This window comes from Leptodactylus fuscus, chromosome 9, assembly GCF_031893055.1.
Source record: "Leptodactylus fuscus isolate aLepFus1 chromosome 9, aLepFus1.hap2, whole genome shotgun sequence".
Taxonomy (NCBI): domain Eukaryota; kingdom Metazoa; phylum Chordata; class Amphibia; order Anura; family Leptodactylidae; genus Leptodactylus; species Leptodactylus fuscus.
Genome location: NC_134273.1, coordinates 35162821 through 35175438, shown reverse-complemented (window position 1 = coordinate 35175438; position 12618 = coordinate 35162821). Strand labels below are relative to the sequence as shown.

The 12618-nt window shown below is 38.7% G+C and overlaps 1 protein-coding gene across 1 annotated transcript; it reads right to left on the bottom strand.

Annotated features, from left to right (window-relative positions):
- Nucleotides 1-2671: 2671 nt before the first annotated feature.
- LOC142217822 (platelet glycoprotein IX-like) lies at nucleotides 2672-10656 on the bottom strand. The gene is made up of 3 exons (XM_075286140.1): nucleotides 10583-10656; nucleotides 7948-8156; nucleotides 2672-4750 (listed from the first exon to the last, which is right to left on the bottom strand). Exon 3 carries the CDS (start codon nucleotides 4747-4749, stop codon nucleotides 4114-4116), a length of 636 nt encoding a protein of 211 aa, XP_075142241.1. The 5' UTR covers nucleotide 4750; nucleotides 7948-8156; nucleotides 10583-10656; the 3' UTR covers nucleotides 2672-4113.
- Between the last annotated feature and the right edge of the window lie 1962 nt (nucleotides 10657-12618).

Here is a 12618-nt window from a genome sequence, read left to right as displayed (position 1 = left end):
GTTGGCCGATGATGTCTTATATGGATTTGGCAGCTGACTTTAAGGGCGGCTCAATCCTTTTGTTCTCAGGGATATAAATCAGCTGACCCGAGCTTATATGTGTTTGGGGGAATTGGGGGTGATAGCCATCATCTGAACAAGTGTTCTTCTGACAGCAGTCTTAGGTATATGTCCTGGATAAGACCACAAATGTCATGATAGAGTAGTGAGTATATAAGAAAAAGAGGTTTGAGCATGCACTTAAAAGAATTGAGAATTTTCGTGAGTGAGTGAGGCTATGGCCCCATGTAGCGAGACGCAGCAAAAAAAAAAACATGGCGGAAAAGACCGCAGCGGAAACGCATTGCCGTTTTTGTCACAGCGTGTTTCACAGAAAGTCTGCAATTTTCCTCTGTAGACTTTCTGCCTCTATTACACCTATACAGAAAACACTAGGGTTTCTGTAGGTAGAATTGACGTGACACTTTTCAAAACTTTTTGTAAAATTGAGTTTGAGTAAATGATTTAAATAAAATAAAATAAAATAAAAAATCTGTAGAGAGGTGTAATGTTGATCTTAATATTGATGTCCTATCTTATGTATCTACAGCTCCTATAGATATCCTGTGAAGTACTTCTGCAGCTTTACTTATCCATTTGTATCTTACTTCTTTATAGCACATGTGAGAAGGTGACAGGCAGAGTGCTGGAGTCCCGGTATATCACCCCCAGATTCCTGATATATGTGTGGTCCAGGGCAGATCTTGAATAATCTCGTTACTGGGCCATAAAAGGCTGCAGAATTCATGGCAGATCCTGGGAGGAGAGGAAGTAGCTGGGTCTGTCCTGACACTGAGAACCTTGTGTTACAGTACAGTGTTGTTTTGGTTGATTCATGTGGCTGGTAGTAAGCCTCACGTACAGTTAGTATTTTCTGTTTAGTTATTGCTCAGACAAGCAGGTTTTGTCTTGCCTTTTTGCCTGAAGTTAAGGCTGTATTTTATTTTGCTTATCCTGTGCCTAACATAAAGATTTAATTATTTTAAAAATGTTTTAAATAAACCGTTTTTTGCTGCATATTTTGTGTCCCTGTCTCTGACTGGTTGGGTCCGCACCACTACTTCTATTGAGCTATCTCCCACACACACACCAAAAGTATATTAGAAAGAAAATCAACTTATGAATGGGAATATGACTGGAGATTCAGACTACACCTACACTGTAGTCTCTTATCATACAGATAATAGGATATATTTACAGATATATATATATATATATATATATATATATATATATATATATATATATAGTTTCTCAAAACTATTTGTAGGCTTGCTAAATTTTTTATTTTTTATACACTGGAACAAAAAAGGTTGTGAATTGGCTATAAGTCTTTGGCTAGAAATTTATTATACTTGACATTATACTCAATGCACTTCATATATTATGATCAATAATTTATTTTCCAGAACTGTTCTTATTAGCTGCACATAACATTTTATATTGACAGGTTCTTTTCAATCCACCTATCAACCTCAAGATAATGCTTACGGCCCATCATCAGGTTAATGGTGTTGAACAGCATCATATGCAAAGTAAATGAGTTGAGAAGGATGGATGAGGTCTACATTTCAGAATAGAAGGTGCAATGTTTTATTAACTTCTCTAAAATTTATGGCAAGAATTTATTAAAGTTACCAAACCAGTTTTCTGGCATGTTTTTGGCACATGGGCATTTGCGCTGAAGCCCCTTAACAAGTTTGGCGCTTCTGCCGCCAGTGCTTTCAATATTAATACTATGCCCTATCCTTAATAAAGTAATCCCAATGTGTATTTTTTAATAGGAGATAAATTGTAGGTGTGACTTTCACATCCTATAGTGTTTTGCTCTTCTAAACCTGACAATTCAATGAGATACTGAAGCAACTGGGCAAGGTTTTATTTTGGGCTGTGGTGTCGGACTTAGTTGAAGCAGTGGGATAGCAGGAAAGAAAAAACTGAAGTAAACAAGCATTTGGAGTGTGATTTCTTTGGACAACCTCAAGGACAGATGGATGCCGGGCAGAAGGGGCAGTCCTTTAATTTCTGCTCCACCATTCAATTTTCCTGGAGGCTGCACTAGTTCAGGCATTAGTTTACCTTCCCCTCATAAAAATGCTAATAATTGAAATAGCGAAATACAAACACTGTAAAACTGCCAGCAAATGTTTATTTGGATTTTGGAGAAATTGACAGAGAGGAAGACGGATCTATATCTGAGATGCCAGGAAGTGCTATGTCTAGCAGATGGTAAACACTACTTGGACAGCAACAGTGCAGAGAAATGGCAAAATATTTGCTAGGCAGATGGAAGCCAGCTACAATAAATTAGCCTTGATCCAGCAGGGAAGTTTTACTGAATTCGGAATAACACAGAGAATATGGAATAGTTATACTTTAATGTACGTCAAGGGGAAACCACTGCAATGAACTGTAGAGGCAGCACGTCTAAACAGTAGGAGGATAAAATAAAAAAAACAAACAAGTGATGCAATCTTAAGACGGTCATACACTATCAATAGCGATCGGCTGAAGACTCGTTCGGCCAGCAGCTAGTTATTCATACTCCCTCCATATACACACATGCACACTTGGTAACGTACAAAAAATGATTCATCAACCAAATTTACATAATGAAAAAATGATGGTCGTATTTTATGGCACGTAGAAAATACTCCAAATGTCTGCAATGCAAAGAGAGAAATCGAATCGAATCTACAGCAAAATAAACATGTAACACATGAGGCTCCCCATTACAGAAGGATCAGTATAGTATGGTTTTGCACTTGACTTTTCCTTAAATAATACTGGCAATACATATAAGATTCTCATTTGGCTAGTAGTCAACTGTACGGATATTTCCATATACATGAATGCTTGGCTGAGCATGCAAGTCTTCTCTATAGAAAACAAACTAACTATACTATTCCCTTCTTATAGACTGAAAGAAAGAAAGCATATATTTTGCAATATTACATGCTGTGCTATTGAGTTATATACTTTATTAAGGTGTTTACATGGTTTACAAATGATCTCCACATCCATTACTAATCTACCAAAGGATGAGGGGTTCTTTAATGAGAATGCTACCAAGATGTAATGTGAAGATGACACCTGTCAACAATGGATGTAACAATGGTTTGATCTGTATTGGAATAGCAATGCAATTATAGGACAGCCCGGACAGACATAGGCTTCCGCACACTTATTAACGTACACTGTATTTCTGCATATCTCAATGGATAGAATCTCTGATTCTTCAATGGGTTACATGGTGATATTCAATCTAATGTTTTTATTTGTAGTAAGAAACTTCTTATTGATATTTCAGCAATTTCATCTCTATATTCATACATGTAATAATAATGCAAAGAGGGCAACGCTATTTGGGCTCATGCCGAAGAAGGGATCTGACATGTCTCATTTAGTAAATACTTGTAATCCCCATCATATAACATAAATTGGGGCATGGATATGAAACAATTCTCATTGAAAATAAATATATATAAGAGGTCTAAAACAATAATAGTTTCTTTATTAGATACAGAAACATATCTATGTGACTACAAACCGAGGAAGCAATGCAGATATAATCATCTTTTTATAGATATTAAAATCGGCTTTAAGTGCATTGGGGGCAGGACTTGATTTGCCAAATTTCCCTACAGATAGCTGTGACAAGGGCAGAGGATAAAAATGTTATTCATTGATGTCGAGTAACAATTTTGGAGGACAATTAGAACATTTTTGACGACCTTGAAGCAGGTCTGGAAATCAGGCCCCACCCCTAGTGCACTTAAATGCTGATTTGCATATCCATAAAAAGAAAAAAATATTATCTTTGCACTGCCTTACTGGTTTGTAGCCACACAGGTATGTTTCTGCTCCTATTTTAGTCCCCTGCTTAGCACTATTATTGGTTTGGATCTGACAGACTCTCTATGTATTCTAGAGCTATTTTTGTTAGGCTTGCATGTTCTTTTATTTACTCCGGGATGTTTCTATAAAAATGATTTTTTGTATTTTTGCACTTTATCTGTAATTAAAATATTAGTACATAAGAGCATATTATGTAAATCACAGGAAGGTAAAGAATTAACTGGCTTTTAAATAGGAAACAGATCTTCTCTTAAGAAATCTAACTTTAGGAGCCCGATACGTCCTTAACTCAATGTCATTATCACTTACGTTGATTTCAAACTTTATCATTCTGAAAGTTTTCAAGCATAAGATCATTAGAAAGAACAAGAGAAAAAGTAAAGCGTAAAGAAAAGCATCATTAAATAGAAAGTCTGAACAGAGTCTTGTGCGCCTCGAGCAAGAAGTGATTTCGTTTCCTGTTAACTGGCTGACTGCTTTCCCGTACAGCGGAGAAGGATAGACACATTTTATCCCGCTGACTCCGTCCATGTTTCCATCAGAAAGCCACATAATTAAGTACCAGATCTTGCAGTCACAATGCAATGGGTTGGAAGATAAATTCAACTTTTTTAAGTTTATCAACTTATCAAAGGCTCCAGCAGTGATTACTGTTAATAGGTTGTCCTGTAGGTATAACTCCTCTGTTTCCCTGGGAAGGGATGGGATGTCTTTCAGGTTCTGGGAGCTGCAGTCCACCCGTAATGTATTTTGAGTCAGGTTTATACATTTACATTGTACAGGGCATTCGCTTCCATCAGCAACAGTCAGGAGCCAGATCCCAAGAAGTATGAGGTTTGGGCCAATCAGCATCCTAAAAAACATGGTCAAAATCGGGTGAAAAAACTAGCGAAATACCATTGGTCACCTGATAACCTCATCTTTAACTTCTGCTATCTATCTATCTATCTATCTATCTATCTATCTATCTATCTATCTATCTATTTATCTAGGAGTCAATGGATTTACCATTTATGTCCAGTTTGAATAAATGATTGAAAATTCAATATTCTGTGACACAGTGCTTAAGTGTGTTTGGGGGGGGGGGGGGAGGGTGGTGAATACAAGCAAAAAGGAGGTTGTACTGCAAAAAAGAAATTACACTATGCATAAAACAAGTAAACAGTGTGACATACAGTCGAGGGAGGGTTTTGACATGGAAAGTTGTGTTTCCGGCACTCGTATACCTACAGTTCAGTATCCTGTCTGTTTGTGATCATTCTTCATGCTTAGATTTCTTTTTCTTTCTACTCTGCTATCAATCCTATGATGTCTCAGAACAGTTTTCTATGGCCAGCTAGAGCCAGTACTGTCTGTACCTTCTAGGAAGCCAGTGTAATTATCCTTTAGTCTATATTCTACTACAGAAGCTATGCTACCATTACTATACAGGGTGGTACTGAAAATATCTATGTGACCAGAGTTGTCTAATCTTTAGCAGTGTCTGTGATAGGAGTTCATGTCCCTCCTTTGGAGAACTAAGTGTGGAACAGTCCATGTAGTTGGTATCTGAGCTAGTGACCGCTGGAGAGAATAGAAAGATATGTAATTCTAAGAGGGACACAATGAGATCACTGAATACCAGAATTCTACTCATTTTCAGATATAAAACAATAACTGAACAAATAAAAATAAAACATCACATATTGTGTATATTGGAGGAATACTTATACAATTTTTTGATACTGTATTGTTGCCTTAAAAGTAATTTTACTACCCCTTTAAATACTTCATATGAACTATATTTTGGTTGCCTTGAACAGGTTACTTTGCTGTATTCCATGGAAATATCCTTCCCAATGCTGAATAAATTGATAAGAACATCATTATCAGTCGCTAGGAGTGTGGGATGTGAGTGATCCTATAATGAAACAGTCACATAAAGTTGAAGAATTCTTCCTCCTCTAAAACTCGGCGGCAGTTAACCTTCTCTGACTTACACGTGTTTAGCTGTATATTAATTGCCTCTTTTTCTCATTGTGGTTCTCCTACTGAATCTATCTGGAAATCCAGTGACAGTGCATTTTAATTGTCACATTTTTTTTTGCTTGTATATGGCTATTTTCCAAAGCCTGTTAAATGGTAAAAGGTAAAGATAGGCGTTAAATTTATGGGGCGTGAAATTGAAGGCTGAAAATTTGATAAGGCAAATATAACATAATATATTTAGATTAGAGGTCGTTTCTTTTATTGCATTTTTTCGGATTTCTGATTGAGATAAATATAGTTACAGTATACGATATATCAAGATTCAGTATTTAATAAGTAAGGCTACATTCTGCTTCACTTATACTTGTAGGGGAACTGATGGCGTTTCCGTAGGTATAACTGACATGTTGCGATTTTCAAAGACGCAACTTTTTTGGAAATTGCAACATTTCCACTGCGCATATTTTTCTGCAATGTGTGGATGGGGTTCACTAGAATCTTAACCACTTTGCAGGAACTTTAAACGCAGCAGTTCTGGCCACAGTGGGTTCCCGGCCTTATACATTCTTCTTGCTATCTGCGATCCTTTTTTTGGTTTAAAGGATCCTCTGACAAAAAGCTGACAACCTGAACTAAACTCCCTACAATATCTCCACAGGAGGAAAGTAACATTAAACTGTGCCCATTGAAATCAATAGGCTGTCCATGGTTGTGATGGGTCCTTCATATCTGTTCTCTGCTCTGAATGAGACCCCCATCCCCCTTTCTTCTAATAACTCTCTATTTCTTAATATTAAAACAATATAAAACGTGTTCGAAAACTGCATCTCGTTTTTTCTCCATCTCCTATTCATTTCTATGGGGTTTGCAAAGCAAAATCCATCTGAAAATAGATCACAATGCTTCTTTTTGAGGCTGCCTGCAAAAATCTCAGTGTGGACTTACCCTTATACTCACCTTCCCTCATCTCTCCTGAGCTCACTCACCATGTCCAGAACTGGACATCACAAGGAAGGTCAAGAGAAGTGAGGAAAGGAGATTCTGAGTGTTTATTATGTTTCCACACCTTACTTGGGCCTCCATTTCTTATACTCTGCAGTCTGAAAAGACACCAGACTATAATAGTTATAATAGTCATGGGTGGGAAATCCCAAAATTTTAGGGTTTGCGTTGAACCTGAAACAGGGGAGTAACGATCGTGGTAGTAGGGGATGTGGCTGCAACCGAGCCCGGTGAGGTACAGGGTCCGCAGCCAGCTGGAGATAGCGGGGGCCTGGTACCACTATGACAGCAGTCAGGGAAAAGCCTGGTTCCCCGACCACTGTACATATTGTAAATTAAAAGGGGCCCCGGCATGTAGCGGAGGGGGGCTGTTGGGAGCATATAATACTGTGAGGGAAGGGGGACACTGCTAGGCATGGAATACTGTGGATGGGGGGGGGGTAGTGACACTGCTGGGCTTGTAATACTATGTGGGCCCACAAAACACTTGTTACACCACTCGCCTGAAACTTTTGAAAAATTCGGGAAGAATCTAGTTCATTCCAAAACAACTTGCTCATCTGTAATCATGTAATCATAATTAGGTATATTGTAGATAGTGAACATTGGTAAGATATTAAGTCTAGCCATACAAATCAGTTGTGTATGGAGGCTTCATAGAATTAGGTTACTGGATATCAACATGCCTATTGTTTTCAGAGAGATAACGTGATGCTAGAGGGGTCCCAATGGTAGCAGTGCTTAAGTACCCCAGTACACCCAATACGTAGTGTGCAGAGCCTTCTGCTTACAACTCTGTATACTATATAGTTCAGTCTCCAAACGCTGCTAAGAACAGCTGATTGGTGGGGTGCGGTGTGTGGGTCCGCTACTCATCTGATCCTACCCTAAGTGTAAGTCATTCATTTGTAAAACTCACCAAAATCTAGAAAAAAAATTTAATATACAGCAGAGTTCCCATCTGAGGCTGGATGACATGCTGACATTGTCTCGAAAACTGAAAAGCTGCAATCTATTTTTTTCTGCACATGCCAAACAGATCTTCATTTTTAATGACACACCAGCTGAAAAATGACATACCTTTAGTTATTAGGTCCATAGATCCAACTGTACATCTTCATGTTTCCTGACCACGGAGGTCAGTAGTTATCTAGTTCTCCTTCCAATGTCAGCCCTGACCATGATGACTGAGCAGATAATATGGCAGGGGATGTGGAAGAGAACCAGCATTAGTGGAAAGAGACAGCTCGACATTCATGATGTGTGTGACCCAGATGACATGACGTGCCCTGTTGTCAGGAAGAGATAAGAGACCGTGGTCAGGACTACTGAAAACCTGCAGAGTAGTGTTCAGGACAGATAAGGAGTCTGTAAGACATTACTGCAGAGCTGTAACACAACCTGAAGTAATGGTGTCACATACAATTATGTCTCATGAATATTTGTCTAAAAAAATAATACGACATTGTGGAACCTGCATTCACTAACTTGTGATTTCTCGACGTACAAACACACTGAAGTCATGTACAAACTATTACTTTTTTAATGTCTTGCAATATATAAGTAACTTGCTATACATGACACTATCTACTACACAATGATATCTCATATGCTGGCCATACATATAAGGATTCATTCACATGTCCGCGGATGTTATTTACAGACAGCACCCCACCCTGCTCATTTGCGGATGGTGAGTTGTCCGTGGTTGATATGCTTAGTCACATCTATGAGAAGCAGATAAACTTTTTTTTTTGTTTAATCTTCCATTTATTGTGTCTGGGTCTGTGAAAAAAAGGATGACGTACAGATGTCATGCGTTTTTTTTTTTTTTCACGGACCCATAGACTTTCATTGTTTCATTTTTTATATTTTGTATTTGGAACCATGAAAAATGGATGACGCACAGATGTCATCTGTTTCTATTTCACAGACCCTTAGACTTTCATTGGTTTAAAATACTTGGAAATAAAAAAAAATTGTGTCTGATTAAACACACTGACATGAATGGGGATGAAAAATGTGAACGCCGCACATACTAGATATGCAGATGTGTGAATAATGTCTTATGCTAGGTTCACACCTGTGCCTGGGTTTCCATTCTGCGGGTCCCCAAGAGGAAACCTAATTCACTTCAAAAGTGGTTACTTGTGGAAACCCCCGGACCCCATAGGCCGCCCGAAAAATGCGGAGAGACAAGTCCTGCTTGCCACAGATTTGGGGGCAGAAACCCTGAGTGGAATCCAGGCACTGGTGTGACCCTAGCTTTAGACAAATCATGACCTAACCTGCCAATTTCCGTAGGTTATAACGGAAGCCATGAACCTCTACTGGATTCACTGTGCAATGGCATACAACGGCCATAGGTCCCTCAGGGTCATGTTGTTGTGTAGTGTCCTGAATATAAATATAAATGGAGCCTTGGGCTGAGAAAAGCTGCGTTTTTAATGTTACAGATATTGCTGTGTTTTGTTGAGCGAAAGCCAGGATTGGATTTAGCAGAAGGGAAATGTACTGTATAAGAGATTCCTATATACCTCCTGCTTATTTTGAAGCCACTCTTGGTTTTGTCTCAAAAAACCCCATAAGATTAAGAGGAGATTTTCCCACAATGTGCGGCTTCAGATTTTAAAAAAAGCATCATTCATCTATGTTGGAACAACATAAGAATTACTCTGTCATACATATGATACAAAGACCAGCACTAATTTTAATAACATTTTCTACCATCACACATTAGATATTAAACAATGTTGAGCAATTGTATTATTTTGCCTGGATCCTCCATAGAATAGCATCAGAATGTCTCATACATACAGCATAGAGGTGTATACAGAGGGGAGGCTGCAGATTCTATAACCTAAAATTACATGTTACTTACACTGTACTAAGTATGCAGCACTATAAATCCATACTTATAATATATAAAATACACAGTGGGGTAGATTTATTAAGACTGGCATATTGTACACCAGTCTTAATAAGGCCGGGTTCACATGGAGGTTTTTGGACCGGATTTTGAGGTGGAGGCTGCCTCAAAATCCGGTCCAAAAAACAGCTAGTCGCGACTGGATGCTGGTGCAGTGCATACAGTGCACCAGCATACAGTGCACCGGCATACAGTCGCAGCATTCCGCTCTGGATTAGGCCCAAATAAATGGGCCTAGTCGGGAGGGAGTGTTGCGAGGTGGACGATTCAGGAATCTGCCTGAAAAAAAGGCATGTGGCTTGATTTCAATGGGAGGCGTTTTTTTGAGCTGGATTCTGACGCGGATTCCGCGTTAAAATCTAGCCCAAAAAACCCTGTCTGAACCTGGCCTATAGGCCCTGTGTGGGGCAAGACAGGGGCAAGACAGCTGATTTATGAAGAGGCTTTAGCACGCCTGTATGCCAGAATGGAGATCTACGCCTGTTAGGATTGGGATAGATTTCTGGTCAAGTCAAGAAATCTATGGTTTCATACCATACATCCGTACAGAGATCATTCTCATGGATTCATACAGAATTACTAAAAAAAAGAAATAGCAGTGTGTTTCTATCACATATAGTACGTGTATTTTTCCTAGAAACATTGCTTCTAAGAAAGAAAGAATATTCCGCCATAGGGCGGCATTATATGGCGGCACACTAGGCAATTTCTTCAAATTTAGGTATGGTCTAGAAAGCAGATGTAATATTATAATCCCTGTAGATATTTCCCATAATCTGCTCCTACCTCAGCAGACAACTCCGCACAGGATTGTAGTTACCATGGCCGGTCCGCTGGAAATATTTTCACTTCTTTACAAGTTATTCTCAAGTTGCATTTTCAGTTAGTGGGAGGTATATCAATTCTGAAACACACACACACAAACACGCACACCAACGTCCCCGCCCAAAACATCCCATGTCCAATAAGTTTGAAGAAAGAGAAAATTTTTTTTTTTTTGCTTATTCACGTTAACACTTTATCAGCCAAATGACTGCAAACTGACTTTCACAATTGCATATTTTGGCAGTATTTTGCACGGCTATTTTTTGAGCCCAAAACAGAACTGAAACATAAACTAAGAAAAACTATTAATGGAAAGATTTATACTTCTTCAGTGCTGTAGACCCCATTCTGGTTTGGGCTATGAAATATTAATGTAAAATACTGACTAAAATGTATAACTGTGAGAATTCACTGCTATAAATCAGCTTTAGGATGCCTTTACATGGTGTCGCAGCCACATCTGATCTGTGCTAATTGCCAGGATGTCTTAAGAATAAGTATCTTAATTTTACAGATCACAGTATATATTGGTAAGGAGTTCATAGACTTATATTGCTTATAAGCATTATGATTCAGTATGTCCATGATTTTGGAATAAGTTATTAAAAAAAAACGGGATCAGGATAGAAAACTGGTGTCCTACCTTTATGATAGATACACCATTAGACCACCATTTCCAAAAATAAACTGGTGAATTTTGATAACTGCATGAACAACCTATAGCTGGGGCATCTGAGTCACTTATGGGCATCTGTAGCAAGCAATCTCTGTTAAAGGAATATTGTAACAAGACATTGTGTTTTATTATACAGTAACTTAAAGGGGTTGTCCCATCTCAAGGAGCCTATCTATACTGGTAGCTTATGTAAATTGAAGACTTTTCCTAAATATTTTTCTTTCGAAATGCTGCTTTGTTTGCCTGCTATGTGAACTTATTCCTCCCATTGTTTACACAGCGTTGCTATAACCACGGACCTGTGTGATAGGACAAGTGATGTCACTCAATGCGAACAGGACAATCAGTTCAACTAATTGCAGTTTTCTGATAAATCTAAGTCTGTTATCTCTCTATGTAAACACACAGATAACACTGGTTCTGTACAAGCATCAGCATATTATCTGATCTGCATAAGTAAATTTAGTCCCTTCATCAAGGTGCGAGGGGGGAGGAGAAATACAGGAAGTGAGAAGAGGAGACTGCAGGCACGCTGCCGAAACAAAGAGATGGGAAAACCCCTTTAATTCGAGAATTTATATTCACTTTAAAAAGTGTATATAGAACATGTCTGGGCTTCACACAAACGATGTTAGATGAATCACCAGTAGTGTTTTAATGGTAGAGTGCAGATTACATAAAACGTTTTTCGGTCGTCCTGACCTTCGTCAGACTCTGCACATTGGAGGATGCCAGAGATGAGATACTGCACAGACGTGCCTGCGTGCAAGTGGAGCAGGAGTAATCTCCACAAGAGGCCTGTCCAGGCCCGCAATGACCGTCCGGTCGTCACAAAAAATAGAAGTGCTACGCCAGGTGAATGGCCTTACCGGCACAGGGAGCCTGTTTCTCTTTCCTCCTGTTCCGGCAGCCATGTAGTGAGGATGGTATGGCTGTGTTCGTTCGCTTGCTGCCTATAAATGACGCACTTTAGATGCTATAGTTAAGTATTAGGGATCTATAGAAATTCCATGTCAAACTGTTATAGGCTAAAACTGGCCATGTGATCTGAGACTAACGTAACGGTGATATATCTATCTGTCACTATATTCAATCTAATCCTGTCGCCTATTGGGAACTTTCTAGGCATTTGATTGGAGTTGATCTAATTATAATATCTGTGACACGTACCATATGGTAACGTTTTTGTAAATTACATGGTATGAAGATCTTTAACTTGTATATTTATACTTATTAGGTCTCAGTTAATAACGTATTTATATGGCTCTATCCTCACTCTCCTAAAATAACGCATCAGGCTGCTAACTTGAATCGTGAAGTA

What these genes read in the sequence shown, in the direction of transcription:
- LOC142217822 (XM_075286140.1), bottom strand. Translation starts at nt 4,749, where the DNA reads ATGCTGATTGGCCCAAACCTCATACTTCTTGGGATCTGGCTCCTGACT.